Genomic DNA, 15,631 nt, shown 5'->3' with positions numbered 1-15,631 from the left:
ACGGCCACTGGGAAGCATTTATGGACAGAAGACTGTTGTCTCGGGATGGACTTCACCTGAGTAAGGAGGGAAATAGACTTCTAGGATGGAGACTCGCCCAACTGATTAAGAGAGCTTTAAACTAGGAATTTGGGGGAGATGGTTGGGAGATGTCCAGGTAATCTCCACGCCAGAATTTGACCTTGAGAGGGAAGACAACAAAGAGCGGATACAGCCGTGGACAGAAGAATTGACATAAGGAGGAAGGGTAGTGTAGATACCAGTCTAATAGGTGATGCTGGTGGTAAGATGTCTGTGACTAACCGGGTAAAGAATGTCAGTAAAGCCAAACGGCAAAAATTAGGATGTCTGTACACTAATGCGAGGAGCCTAGGTAACAAAATGGAGGAACTAGAGCTACTGATACAGGAAGTGAAACCAGATATTATAGGGATAACAGAAACGTGGTGGAATAGTAGTCATGGTAGAATAGTAGTCATGACTGGAGTACAGGTATTGAAGACTATGTGCTGTTTAGAAAAGACAGAAATAAAGGCAAAGATGGTGGAGCAGCATTGTATATCAACGATTAGGTTAACTGTAAAGAAATAAGAAGTGATGGAATAGATAAGACCGAGTCTGTCTGGGCAAAAATCACACTGGGAAAGAAAGCTACTAGATCCTCCCCTGAGATAGTGCTTGGGGTGTGCTACAGACCACCGGGATCTGATTTGGATATGGATAGAGACCTTGTTTAATGAAGTAAACACTAATGGGAATTTTGTGATCATGGAAGACTTTAACTTCCCAGATATAGACTGGCGGACAAGTGCTAGTAACAATGATAGGGCTCAGATTTTTCTGGATGTGATAGCTGATGGATTTCTTCACCAAGTAGTTGAAGAACCAACAAGAGGGGATGCCATTTTAGATTTGGTTTTGGTGAGTAGTGAGGACCTCATAGAAGAAATGGTTGTAGGGGACAACCTTGGTTCGAGTGATCATGAGCTAATTCAGTTCAAACTAGATGGAAGGATAAACAAAAATAGATCTGGGACTAGGGTTTTCGACTTTAAAGAATTAAGGAAATTAGTTAGGGAAGTGGATTGGACTGAAGAACTTGTGGATCTAAAGGCGGAGGAGACCTGGAATTACTTTAAGTCGAAGCTGCAGAAACTATCGGAAGCCTGCATCCCAAGAAGGGGGAAAAAATCCATAGGCAGGAGTTGCAGACCAAGCTGGATGAGCAAGCATCTCAGAGAGGTGATTAAGAAAAAGCAGAAAGCCTACAAGGAGCGGAAGATGGGCGGGATTAGCAAGGAAAGCTACCTTAGTGAGGTCAGAACATGTAGGGATAAAGTGAGAAAGGCTAAAAGCCAAGTAGAATTGGACCTTGCAAAGGGAATTAAAACCGATAGTAAAAGGTTCTATAGCCATATAAATAAGAAGAAAACAAAGAAAGAAGTGGGACCGCTAAACACTGAGGATGGAGTTGAGGTTAAGGATAACCTAGGCATGGCCCAATATCTAAATAAATACTTTGCCTCAGTCTTTAATAAGGCTAATGAGGAGTTTAGGGATCATGGAAGGATGACAAATGGGAATGAGGATATGGAGGTGGATATTACCACATATTAGGTAGAAGCCAAACTTGAACAGCTTAATGGGACATAATCAGAGGGCCCAGATAATCTTCACCCAAGAATATTAAAGGAACTGGCACGTGAAATTGCAAGCCCATTAGCAAGAATTTTTAATGAATCGGTAAACTCAGTGGTTGTACCGTACGACTGGAGAATTGCTAACATAGTTCCTATTTTTAAGAAAGGGGAAAAAAGTGATCCGAGTAACTATAGGCCTGTTAGTTTGACATCTGTAGTATGTAAGGTCTTGGAAAAAATTTTGAAGGAGAAAGTAGTTAAGGACATTGAGGTCAATGGTAATTGGGACAAATTACAACATGATTTTACAAAAGGTAGATCGTACCAAACCAACCTGATCTCCTTCTTTGAGAAGGTAACAGATTATTTAGACAAAGGAAATGCAGTAGATCTAATTTACCTCGATTTCAGTAAGGCATTTGACACGGTTCCACATGGGGAATTATTAGTTAAATTGGAAAAGATGGGGATCAATATGAAAATTGATAGGTGGATAAGGAACTGGTTAAAGGGGAGACAACAAGGGGTCGTACTGAAGGGTGAACTGTCAGGCTGGAAGGAGGTTACTAGTGGAGTTCCTCAGGGATCAGTTTTGGGACCAATCTTATTTAACCTTGTTATTACTGACCTTGGCACAAAAAGTGGGAATGTGCTAATAAAGTTTGCGGATGACACAAAGGTGAGAGGTATTGCTAACACAGAGAAGGACCGGGATATCATACAAGAAGATCTGGATGACCTTGTAAACTGAAGTAATAGTAATAGGATGAAATTTAATAGTGAAAAGTGCAAGGTCATGCATTTAGGGATTAATAACAAGAATTTTAGTTATAAATTGGGGACACATCAGTTGGAAGTAACAGAGGAGGAGAAGGACCTTGGAGTATTGGCTGATCACAGGATGACTATGAGCCGCCAATGCGATATGGCCATTAAGAAAGCTAATGCAGTTTTAGGATGCATCAGGCGAGGTATTTCCAGCAAAGATAAGGAGGTGTTAGTACCGTTATATAAGGCACTAGTGAGACCTCATCTGGAATACTGTGTGCAGTTCTGGTCTCCCATGTTTAAAAAGGATGAATTCAAACTGGAACAGGTTCAGAGACGGGCTACTAGGATGATCCAAGGAATGGAAAACCTGTCCTATGAAAGCAGACTCAAAGAGCTTGGCTTGTTTAGCCTAACCAAAAGAAGGTTGAGGGGAGATATGCTAGCTCTTTATAAATACATCAGAGGGATTAATATTAGGGAGGGAGAGGAATTATTTAAGCTTAGTACCAATGTGGAAACAAGAACAAATGGGTATAAACTGGACACTGGGAAGTTTAGACTCGAAATTAGACGAAGGTTTCTAACCATTAGAGGAGTGAAGTTCTGGAATAGACTTCCAAGGGGAGTAGTGGGGGCAAAAGACATATCTGGCTTTAAGACTAAGCTTGATAAGTTTATGGAAGGGATGGTATGATGGGATAACCTGATTTTGGCAATTGATCTTTGATTATCAGCAGGTAAGTATGCCCAGTGGTCTCTGATGGGATGTTGGATGGGATGGGATCTCAGTTACTGCAGAGAATTCTTTCCTGGGTGCTGGCCGGTGAGTCTTGCCCACATGCTCAGGGTTTAGCTGATCGCCATATTTGGGGTCGGGAAGGAATTTTCCTCCGGGGCAGATTGGCAGAGGCCCTGGAGGTTTTTCGCCTTCCTCTGCAGCGTGGGGCATGGGTCATTGGTGGAAGATTCTCTGCAGCTTGAGGTCTTCAAACCACAATTTGAAGACTTCAGTAACTCAGACATAGGTTAGGGGTTTGTTATGGAAGTGGATGGGTAGGATTCTGTGGCCTGCTTTTTGCAGGAGGTCAGACTAGATGATCATAATGGTCCCTTCTGACCTTAAAGTCTATGAGTCACATCTTGCTCATTGTTTTTGTTTGTTTGTTTGTTTGTTTTGAAATCTCACTCCTTTGAACTGGATCAGCCACAGAGCCCTGCTCTCTCTCCCTTCTTTCCTTATTCTCTTCTCCCCTTGCTCAAGAGTAGGGGTGAAAGGTGGACCCTGGGTTCTTTTTCTCCTGAAAAATCCAACTTTCTGTTGAAAAACAAATACATTTTGGGTGGTTTGGGTTTTCTTGCAAAATATTGAAAGTTTTGGAGGAAAGTAGACCTTACCACACACATTTTCATTTAGTTAAAACCCTGACTTCCCCTCCGAAAAAAAAATGATCATGGTAAATTTTCTACCAAGCCTAGCTGTTGGCTCAGGCATCCTTGTGCAGTATAGGTGATGGGACATATGAAATCAAGTGAGCTCCGTGTGCTGAGGCTTTTTCCCTGTTTCAGCACAACCATCTATCTCTGCAGATGCTGGGACAAATATTTGAAAAAGTGAAAGAAAAGAATGGATGAAAGGAGCAGGTGTCCCCACTGACCATGAGGAAAGACAATAGGAAACAAAGGGATGGGCTCTGGGGAAAAAAAAGTGGGAGAAGAATCCATTGGAACTGGGACCCTATTCAGCAAACAGTGCAGGCTGCAAATCCCCCTCTCGCTTGCTGTTGGAGGAAGCCTGGTTCCTCAAACATGGACAGCAGGGAAGTTTTTCAGGAAGGTGGAGTGGGGAGAGGGTGGCTGGATCATCTCCCAGCATTGCTGTTCTCTTGGGCTTTCAGTGGTATCTGAAAGGTGGGCATTGTCAGTCTCCCTCTGCTATGGTGGGCTAGTGCCATATGGTTTCCATTGTGAGTCCCAGAGGTACATGCCCAGAGAGATGGACACTATGCACTGTTTGTCAAACTGGGGTTCATCGACCCCCACTGCTCAACTCTTCCCCCTCCCTCCCAAGCAGACTCCCTACCTACTCTGGTTCTGCGCGGCTCCCAGAAGCAGCCACTAGGACCCTGTGGCTTCTAGGCACAGGGGTGGCCAGAAAGGTGCTGCGTGCTGCCCCCGCCTGGGTGCCGTCTCTGCGGCTCCTATTGGCTGGGAACCATGACCAATGGGAGCTGCAGGGGCGGTGCCTGTGGGCGCAAGGGCAGCGCGTGGAGCCCCACTGGCTGCTTCTATGCCTAGGGGCCACAGGATCCTGGCAGCTGCTTCCGGGAGTCATGGTAAGCACTGCCAGGACCCCGTACCCCAACCGCCTGTCCCATCCCACACCCAAATTCCCTCATGGAGCTGCACTCTCCACCCCAACCCCAGCCCAGAGCTCCCTCCTGCACCCAAACCCCTCTTCCCTGGTCCCATCCCAGAGTCCACCCCCCCAGCTGGAACCCTCACCCCCTATCCCCCAACCCCCTGCCCCAGCCCAGAGTCCCCTCCCACACCCCAAACTCTTCATCCCAGCCCCACTCCAGAGCCCGCACCCCCAGCCAGAGCCCGCACCCCCATCCTGCATCCCAACCCCCTGCCCCAGCCTGGTGAAAGTGAGTGAGGGTTGGGGAAATCGAGCGACAGAGGTTGTTGGGGATGGAGTGAACAGGAGGTGAGGGCTCGGAGAAGGAGCAGGACAGGTGTGGGGCCTCAGTGAAGGGGTGGCATAAGGGGTCCTTGAAAATTTTTAAATCAAAATGGGGGTCCTTGGGTTGCTAAAGTTTGAGAATTGCTGCGCTATGCCATGGTCCAAAATACCCAGGAGTCTGACCAAACCCTTCCTCCTGCTCTCAGATACAGTACAAGGGTCCTCACTAAAAACCCTGGTGGGAAAACTCTCTGTGACAGGGAGGAGCCCATACAGACCATCTCACCCCGCGCGGCCACTGAATCCAAAAGGGGCAGTAACACTGAACAGACCCAGAGCATGGAACCCCATCCCTAACGGCAAGCCACCTCCTAGGCACGGCTACCTGATGAGTTAACAAGAGGTGGGCCTTGGATCCAGCACCTCTGAACTTTGAGAAAGCTCAGATCCAGACCTGAACTCCAAAGTTGCGCCTGACCACTGTAATGGGCTGAACCACCTCTCACCGGCACTACCACCCACCTCGCAAAGCACGGGGGAATGTTGAGCTGGAGCTAATGAAGAGACAAATGCAAATGCAGCTCTCTGCTTGTGATCTCATTAACCGTGTGAACCTGATCAGGTGTCTCTTTGTCATGCCAGTATCTAAAGAAATAATGCTGCAGGAGTGGCACACAAAATGTCGCTGACACTGGCTCTAGGTACTGCACCGAGGCATTGCATCTTGTCCATGTGGCTGTGCCTGTGTCTGCTTGGCGTTAGAGGGAAATGGTTTTGCAGTGACGTGCAGTCATCCACTGTTTTTGTTATTCTCTTGCTTTGGCTTGAAAAGAACTGATTTACCAGCAAATCCTGCCAGGTTGCTGACTTATTCAGCAACTTTCCCCAAAGCTTTATTTTTCTTTCTTTCCTGCTTTTTCAGAGGTATATTTCCCAGAGAGCGAGTCAGAGCTCTTAGGGTATGTCTACACAGCAAAGAAAAACCCATGTCTGGCCCATGCAGCCAACTCAGGCTTATGGAGCTCGGGCTGTTTCATTGCTGTGTAGGCTTCTGGGCTCATGCTGAGGCCCAGGCTCTAGGAGCCTGTGGGTTGGGAGTGCCCAGAGCTCTCCAGCCTGAAATCTATACAGCAATGAAACAGCCCCACTGCTGGCCATGAGAGCCTGAGCCCCAAGATCCCAAGTCATCTGGGTTTTTCTTTGCTAGTAGACACACCTCTGTGGAGAAGAGTGAGATGTTGCTTAGGTTGCAAACTTCTGTAAGATCACTAGTCAACTTCTCTAAGAAGGGATAGAGAGATTGCTAGCTAGCCATCTTTATATTTCTTAACTGTGCAGTAAAGGTAAAAACAAACAATTGATTTTGTTCCACAATCCACCTTCAACAAGGTTTGTTACTCAGATTTTAAGGCCAGAAGGGGCCTTAGTCTGGCCTCCTGTGTTAAGACAGGGCCCAATCTATGCAATGAGCCCATAGCTTCTGTTTGAGCTAAGGCAGCTCTTTTAGAAAGACATCCAGTCTTGATTTAAAGAGGATCTAAAGATGATCACTATTAAACTCACCTAAGGCCCGGCTTTGATCCACATCCCTCATGCTGAGTAGCACTTTACTCCATGAGTATTTCCTTTGATTGCAATGGGGGTCACTCATGGCGTAAGGTATTACTTGCTACTGGACACAGAATCGTAGAAGTGTAGGGTAGGAAGGGACCTTGAGCAGTCATCTAGTCCAGCTCCCAGCGCTGAGGCAGGAGCAAGTAAACCCGGAGCATCCCTGACACGTGCTTGTCTAACCCGTTCTGAAAAACCTCCAATGACGGGGAGTCCACAACTTCCACTGGTAACTTATTCCAGTTCTTAACTATTAGAGTTAAGACATTTTTCCTAATACCTAACCTAAATCTCCCTTGCTGCAACTTAAGCTCATGACTTCTTATTCTACCTCCAGTGGACATGGAGAATAACTGCTAACTGTCCTCTTTATAACGGCCTTTACCATATATGAAGACTGTTATTAGGACCCCGCCCCACTCCCCCTCAGGGCTAAACATGCCCAGTTTTTTAAATCTTTCCTCACAGGTCAGGTTTTCTAAGCCTTGTATCATTTTCGTTGCTTTTCTCTGGACTCTCTCCAATTTGTCCACATCTTTCCTAACATGCGGCACCCAGAACTGGACACCGTCCTCCAGTGGAGGCCTCCCCAGTGCCAAGCAGAATGGGACAATTACCTCCCATGTCTTGCATACCACAATCCTGTTTATAGATGCCAGAATGATAATCAGCCTATTTTGCAACTCCATCACACTGCGGGCTCACATTCACTTGGTGATCCACTATCACCCCACATCTTTTTCTGCAGTACTGTCCCCTAGCCAGCTATTCGCCAGGTTGTAATTGTGTATTTGATTGTGCCATCCCAACTGTAGTAATTTGCCCTTGTCTTTATTGAATTAACATTGTTGATTTCAGAACAATTCTCCAATGTATCAAGGTCCTAATCCTGTCCTCCAGCGTGCTTGCAGCCCCTCCCAGTGTGGTATTGTCACACATTTGGGTTCTCAAAAGAAATTTTTTGGTGGCCTCAGAGCGTGGCCACGAACTCTGGCTGGTGGACACTGACAATTTTTCCTAAAATACTTAATTAACTTTAGGAAAAACAAATAAATATGCACATATCCCTGTCCAAATCATTGTAATTTATTTATGTAGAGTTTTTTTCAGACTCAGTAATAAAAATAATGTACAGTTGTCTCTATTCTTTAGTGGACCTAAACAGAATAGAAACAAAATAAGGTGCCTTGCATGTTCTTCTCTTTTGTTGTTGTTGTTTCTTTTGGGGGGTTTTGTTGCTGGTTTTTTGTTTTTGTTTTAGACTTGCTAGCTAGTAAGTCTGCTCCTGTGAAAGCTGATATTTGTCGGTTTGTTACTATCACGGCAGACTTACTCAGCTCTGGCAAGCTGGGGGACAAATTAAGCTCTGAATGGAGAGGTGAGTAGGGAGGCAGAGGGGGCCAAGGGCAATGGAAGGCTGGGGAAGGCAGCTGGGGCCATGGGTGATGGTGGTGGTAGTGAGCCCAGAAACAGAGCCTGAAGCCCCTCGGCCAGGGGATGGAGCCTGAAGCCCCATGGCCAAAGCCTGCCACCCAACACCCCGGGCTGAAGCTGGAAGCCTGAGCCCCACTGCCCCTGAAAAAGTGGGGAATTCACACAGACTGTCTGCTCTGCTGGCGTTTGTGGCTCCAGAAGGAGGCAGGGCTCAACCCTTACTGGTGGCCTCAGGGAAGGGGTGATTGCTTTCCTCCCCCACCCCCCTTCGTCCACTGCCCAAGAGGCTGTGGCCACAAGAAAAACCCCTGGGGCCACATTTGAGAAATGCTGCTTTAGAAGCATACGCACCACTCCATTATCCAAGTCACTAATGAAAATAGTGAACACTACCAGATCCAGCCTGACCACTGGTGAATCCACCAGCTACGTCCTCCCAGGAAAGGTGTCGGGAACTGGGCCTCAGAACACAGTTCAACACTGAAACAACACCAGTAACATTTGCCCAAAGAGCAGTCAGGACAGCGCTGTCAGCAGACTCCTTCCCGTGCCTCTGGCTGCCTTCGTAGCAGGTTTTAATAAACCTGCTGTTTGCAAGAAGGCATTTCCATCGGAGACGCTTCCCGTACGGCGTACAGATGGCGACATCTCACTGACTGCAGTGACCTTGCCTTTGTATATCCGCCCTGGCAGAGTGAGGGGCGCACACAGACCCTTCCCATCTTACAGGAAATGCTTAATATCTTCTCCAGTTGCTTTACTACACAGCTGGCATGTTCTCCTTGGCCTCGAGGATGGAAAGGAGAGGAGGAGACACTGTCATTGAGGGAGTGTGTTTGGTTTTTATTTACATGGCGTCTTTCTGGAGGCTGGAGTGTATTTTATTATCCAGATTCATCTTGTTGTCACAAAGATGGCACTCTGTCTCTCTCTCTCTCTCTCACACACACACAGGCTTTACTACCCAGCCAAAGGCTCCGTGCATGACACATGGATCCCATCAAATGTTGTCAGGTTTGACCTCCTCAAACCTAACCCAAATAATTAGCCCCAGACTTTTGCATCTGGAGCTGGGAAAGTGTCTCAGGAAGTGGGCGTTGCGGTGGCTTGCAGGACTGCCAGCTCTAGCAGGCATATTGCGATTCTTGTGATATTTGCTTCTTTCCTCCTAGCTCATCTCCTGGAATAAGGGTGAGACCCTCGACTTTTATCGAGACCCCAACAAGTTTCTAGCCCTCCTGGTTGCAGAGAAAAGCCTGTTCGCTGAGCTGGGGCATGCTAGTTCAGTGTCTGGAGGGCTGCAGCACTTCAGTCTAATCTAGGTTACTGGGCTCCATACAGGAGTGGCTGGGGGTGCGGGCGGGGACGTTTAGTGGCCTGTGTTATACAGGAGGTCAGACAATAGTCTGGCAGCCCCTTCTGGCCTTGAACTCTATGATTGTATGAAAAGGCTGCTCCTGTGACCCGAGCGTGCTGCAAGTGCTCAGAGACCAGAAGGCAGACGTAAAGGAATTGCCAGACTAGCTCAGACCTGAGGTCCTAGCCCAGGCCAGCACCAGATGTTCCAAAGTAAGAGACAGCCCTCCCCAGTCAGTAAGCAGGTGTGTGGTAATTGCTCTCCATGAATCTCTCATCGTGGCTCTTAATAGAGGCCACTTGCCTTAAGTCCTGGTGCATGAAGTTTCATATCCCCTTTGTCCTCCAGCTGTGGGGGGCAGTTCGGATCAGAACCCAAACGTCACACCCTCTTGCCCTGGCCTGGAGCAGCTGAAAGGCTGTTCTCCTCCTCTCCCAGCCCCAGATAGACACCGCTCCACCTAGTGACCCTGCTCCCGGAGGTGTCTTTGGAAATTCCACTGCCACCGGGGCCCCTGGAATGAACCGCTGCAGCCTCCCACTCCAGGGCTTGGCTCTCTGCACCAACCAGGAGCAGGAGGAAAGAGAGAGTGGGGGGATCCACTGGCTTGGTTCAGGGCTAGGACACAGCTTTCGCTTCTCTCCCCCCCCCGCCAACTTGACTGTCCCTGCTAAGCGGGGCAGCGGACTCCTCCCAACTTTACAGCAAGTAGCCTTCCTCCCCTCCCTCATCCCAGCACCCAATGGCGACAGGGTGGGGTTCAAACCAGCCAGGCTGGAGTTCTCTAAACATCGGCATAGGCCTCCCCCACCCCACAGGGGAGATAAACGTGGTTCTGACCATGCCAGTGCTGCCCAGCCTCCCTATCTCTGCCCCAGAGGGCTGTGCAAAGGGAAATTGTTAGCAGCCTGTCAGGGGAGGTTTTCTGAGCTGAACTGTTTATTATTCTAAAAGAGGAATTTGGCTGGGAGAGGAGACGGGAGGTCACTTGGCTCTGGGACGCAGCCCAGGCTGGATTGGAAACGCAGGCCCTTCGCTCACTGAAAGGCACATTGTCAGCTGCTGCTGCTGCACGGGGCTTAGCCCTGTGCTGGCTCCTACAGGCAGCAGCGACGGCAGGAGCTTTCCTCTGCGCTAAGCTGCTGTCACTCCGGTCCAGTCAGTGGGATTGCACCCCCGTAGGTCAGTGCTGAAAAGTGTCCCAAAGCCTCCAGATTCGCTTCTTGCCTCGGTGCTTCGTTCCAAAATGACAGGCCTGGAACAGGCCTGAAGTCTGGGATTCTAATCCACGCCCCCCCCCAGCTACCCTGAGATGGGCCCGACCCAGGACCCCTGAACTGAATCCAAGCATTGGGGATGTAGACAAAATGGGACCAGGACACAAAGCTACCTTCTTCTATGCATCTGTACCATGCCCGGATTGTCATATCTTATCTCATCTCTAAACCCGTCTGTCTGCAGTCAGCAAGCACAAGGCAGGGGTGGCTCCTGTTGATCAGTGGAGACATTCTGCACAGCAAGCCGGATGAGATCAAGGACAGGGGCAGCGCTGGTGCTTTCCAGTTTACAAGCCCATGGAAAGGAAGGTCTGAGAACTCTGTCTAGAGCCAGGCATGGCGCAGTTATTACATGGTATCACAGCCCTGGCCCTAGGTAGCTGCTTTTCTGGGCACGGCCTGCGGTGATGGAATAAAAAGAACTCCTTTGACCATGCCTCTTTGGATTGACTGTTAATATTACAGTCCCCAGCAAAGACTGGGAGCCCTCCGTGCTACGCTGTGCGTGGACAGGGTCCAGGCTTTGAAGACCCGACTACCTAACTAGGCAAGGCAGCCAAAGGATGGAAGGGCAAACAGGTGACATGACATGACCCAGGTCACTGACTGAGCTGGGAATAGACTCACGCCTCTCTGGAATCCCAGGCTTGGGTCCTATCCGCTGGAGCATGCTGTTTCTCAGCGCTCAGGGGACTGATTCTCCCCTCGCTTCCTGTCTGCATGGGCTGGTTGCAGCTGTGGCTTCTCAACCGCCCTCTGGCAAATGATGCTCAGCCAAAGTCACATCTTCTAGGGCAATGAACTTGCTTTGGAAGTCCTGCGGTGGGAACAAGGTCAGGTCCACTTCCTCACTCAGCTTAATGTTAGTCATTGGTACATCCTCTGTCTGGGGAAAACATCCTGCCTTTTCTTGGAGACTCCATGTGCTCATGTTATCCATCTCTGACCACGTTGCAACATTACCTGGAGGAGCGTTATCAGATTAGTACTGGATCACACTGATTCATGACATTTCCACCCCTTCTTGGCAATGATCTTGCACAAGGATGTTATTAAGCCAAAGACGCCTTTGCTAACACTGGAGGTAGATTGTGAAGGATCAGGGGTGACGTCATGGATATTCTTTTTATGGGACGAGTAACAGGACGAGAAATTGTGCTGACTTCACTAGCACGTAGCGCATCTGCTCTGAACGCCAGTCCTTAGTGCTTCTACAGGGCAACAGCTTCCAACGAAGCATCTCCCATGTGGGCACAGGGAAGACTGCAGAAGTTGGGGGAGGGGGGCAGCATGAGGCCAGGTAGCAGCCAGCAGTGTGGCATCAGGCAGACAATCCCCTGGGCGTCTAGTCTCAACTTGTTTCCTGATGAGGAATGAAGCCCTCCCTCCACTCTGGGTACCCCCACAAGGAGCAGCAGCCCTGCGTGTGCGCCCCCACACACGCTCCAGCAGCCTCTTCCAAGGCAGGTGGCTGCCTTCCAAACAAGGCAGCGTCACAGACTCTGTGTGTCCCGCTTGGCTCGCGAAGGCAAACACAGCCTAGAGGCCTGGGGCTTGCAATGCTCAGAGCATGGCCATGATATAGTGAAGGGCGCACCGGCCGCCATCAGAACCAGACCTCAGTTCAGCCCTGGTGCAGCCTGCTCGTAGCTGCTCCTCAGCGCTCACCAGGGCTGTGTGACGAGCAGAGACCCATAGGAAGCTAACAGGAGAGCAGTGCTGTGATGCCCTAGGAGAGCCCTCCACGCCAGGCTGGCTCAGGCACTAGCACAGGGACTCGGACGCGCCTGGGTAGATCATCTTTTCTCTGATTCACATCTGAGTGGCGTTGTGATCCTGGGAGCCAGGTCACAATGCTGCTCACTCACATTTGGCCCAGCTGCCCCTCTGTCTTGCCCATGGGGAAGGGACTCCACCGTTACACCACCTGCTCTTGTCATGGGCCGATGTAGTGGGGAAGGCCTGGGTCCTCTGACCCCTCTCCCTCCTTGTGCCCTGCTGAGTTTGGGTTCTCTAAAGAGGGGGATCTGCCTCCCCTCCGTTTAAAAGGTGGGGTGGCAATGGCCCTTTTGCTCCCCGTCTCCAGCACTCATGATCTCACAGCTCTTGCAACCATGAGTGAAGTAAGCATCACACACAGTACCGCTCAAGTCTGCCCCTCCCCCCCTCAAAATCAAGAGGTTGGCTTAAAATGCATGAGATTGAAAATAAATGTAGGGTTCTCTTGGGTTCTAGCTTTTGAGCCTTTAGGGCAGGGCTGGTTCAAGGATCCCCTTGCTGGGGGAGTGGGTATTTTGGGGCCCCTGGATGTCTCTATTTGCAAAACAACTAACCAACCCTCCAGGCTACTGAGACCCCTGAAAAATCTTGGATTGCAAGACTTAAAAAGGTAAAATGTGACCACTGTGTCAGTATTTTGCCGTGATTTATAGTAAAGGAGGAAGACTGCCCAATCTGCTGCTGCTCCACTGCTTCACATTGGAAAATTCTGGACCTACTTTGGCCTTTCTGACAATAATCTGGGGCCTCGTGAAGATAGTTTTGGGCAGGGGCAAATGTCCCCTTTGTGTGCCCAATAGCACCAGTCCTGCTTTAGGGTGCACTAAGGTCATGTGTCCACCTTTTCCCCACACCCATGAGGGCTACAGCCACATGGGAACCTAGCTGGAGTCCCAAGTTCATTCTGCTGGGCAGGAGGTATTCTGGAAGCAGTGACCTTGAACTCTGGGGAATAGGGGTAGGGGAGAGAACACCTAGTATTCTGGTGAGCAACCGCCCCCTGCAGCTGAGGTTTGGAGTGGCATATATGAAACCCTTAGGGCGGGCTTCTGGGGGTAGGGCAGATGAGATGATCCTGTAGGGCTCCCTAAAATACAAATATACTGGGAACTCACCATGCAAATCAGGCAGGTTGATAGTGAGAGCGGCCAATGGGCTGAACAGAAGGAAGGTAACTTCTGCACAGATAGCAACATAGGAGCATTAGACAACAAGCCCTGCCATGCTGGGCCAAGAAAGACAATAAGGACCCTGCATGCCACCCGCCAGGATGCTGAACTCTGACCCAACCATTAAACTGTTCCTGTCCCACGAAAATCAGGATGGATGGCAACCTCTCAGCAAATATAACTAGAATTCAGCCATAGCTAGAATCCATGCCATCACACTTCCGTGAAGGCAGTCCAAGCCCTCTGGCAAAGAGTCGCCCCATCCTTTTCTTTTATTTTGTTCCTCGTTCAATCCCAAGTCCCTCTGCTGGGCCCAAACCACCCCCTGCTTCCTCAGGCTAACCTGCCATTGGAGACAGTGGCAGATAAAGGGGGCGTTAATCAGTCGTGTTTTGCTGGAATAAGGACCCCAGAACCAGGTCCCAAACCATTGGGGTTTTTGATATCTGATATTTACTGTCTGCAGAACTAAGGCAAAGAAATGAGCAGAGAAGTGGGGAGAAGCCAGGCCTCAGCACTAAAGCGAAGCCACTTCTCTTCCTCTCATTTTCTATTTCGAGCTCTTTTTTATGAGGTCCCAGCCTGCTTGCGATTCCAGGATCTCCCACAATGCTTTGCTGGACCCCAAATTCTGCCAAGCAGGCCAAGTGCAGCTGTTGTAAATTAGCTGGAAGTAAAACAGACTTTATTTTTGCTTTGTTTCTCTGTATCTGAGTCAGTAAGTGAGATCATAGGTGCCCACGTGCAATGAAAAGCATCATGAGGATCCCATGACCAGCGTGTACTGGCTCCATTCATCCACACCGGGGACTTTCTCCTGCCAGGCTTTCCCTACTGGGGGCTCTACGGGTTCTCACTTTTGGGGACCCACTGTTCTTCCTCAACAGGGCAAGATGAGTTCTAAATATTTCGATCGCCATGGCTTTGCAGTGAGTCTCCTCTTTTGCCTTGTCTCCTCCACCCCCACCCCCACCCCACCTCTGTAACTCCAGTTCTTTCCCACCCTTTAATCTAAATAAACCAGAGTGTTTTTTGGCTGGAACTGTCCTTAATTGCAACATCCCCTCTCTGGGGTCCAGAGGCTCCCATGACACTGCATGTACTCACAGGCCAGATTATCATCAGAGAGCCTTTTCCCAGCACATGGCTGGAATTAGGAGGCGCACACATGTGGAGAGACTGTCTTTCCAAGCCCATAAACAACCGATGATAAAACACAGAGGTATGAAATCTGAAACCAAGCCAGGGGGCTGGGGGGAAAGTCCCAAGAGATGCGTGGTAAATACACACTCGCTGAAATGTAGCTTCCTGGCTCCAGCCTAGGCCGTTCAGACTGGGACTGATTCGCCAGTGCTCACGGCCTGTGTTGCCATTTGCACCAATGCAAAGTGGGCATAACTTGCTGCCAGGCTGCTCGGGAAATTTTGGGCCCGCTTTGCACAGGTATGAATGATGAGAATCAGGCCCTGCGTGGTTATCTAGTACATGCCAGTCTCGCTCTTCCCCTGCTGAAGTCAGCAGGATGTTGCAAGCCTTTCCTCTAACAACCTCTGAAAACCCCACAGCTACAATAGTAAAATCCAGCTCTTATGTAGCTGTGTTCTTCAGGAGATCTCAAAGCGCGTTACCAAGGAAGTCAGTAGCATTATCTCCATTTCACAGACACAGCCAAGTCAGGTCAGTAACGGTGGTGGGAATAGAACTCAGGTCCCTTGATGCCCTCAGCAGCATGCTATCTGCTAGGCTACCATGCCTCCTCAACAAACAGGGACCACTGTTGGTGGGTTTTCCAACGCTCCTTGATCTGCTCACAATGAGTAGATTAGACTCAGAGACAGATTCATATTATATACAGGCGGCCCTTCCAAATTCCCTTCCGTTAGTGCCCCATACATACGTGTGGCTTTCAC

General features: G+C 49.3%; 1 protein-coding gene across 2 annotated transcripts in view; it reads right to left on the bottom strand.

Moving 5' to 3' along the window:
• PDGFRB (platelet derived growth factor receptor beta) overlaps window positions 1-15,631 on the bottom strand; it is a 60,247-nt gene that overhangs the window by 32,462 nt on the left and 12,154 nt on the right. The window contains exon 2 of one of the 2 annotated variants that reach the window (XM_030571726.1): window positions 11,401-11,736. The exons of the other annotated variant lie outside the window; for it this stretch is intronic. Within the exon in view, the coding sequence (XP_030427586.1) occupies window positions 11,401-11,495 (95 nt within the window). The 5' untranslated portion in view covers window positions 11,496-11,736. The remainder of the gene's footprint in view (window positions 1-11,400; window positions 11,737-15,631) is intronic. 2 annotated transcript variants of the gene reach the window in all.

Source organism: Gopherus evgoodei, chromosome 8 (assembly GCF_007399415.2).
Source record: "Gopherus evgoodei ecotype Sinaloan lineage chromosome 8, rGopEvg1_v1.p, whole genome shotgun sequence".
Classification (NCBI taxonomy): domain Eukaryota; kingdom Metazoa; phylum Chordata; order Testudines; family Testudinidae; genus Gopherus; species Gopherus evgoodei.
Note: the sequence above shows the minus strand (reverse complement) of the source record. Positions and strands in the feature narration are given on the sequence as shown.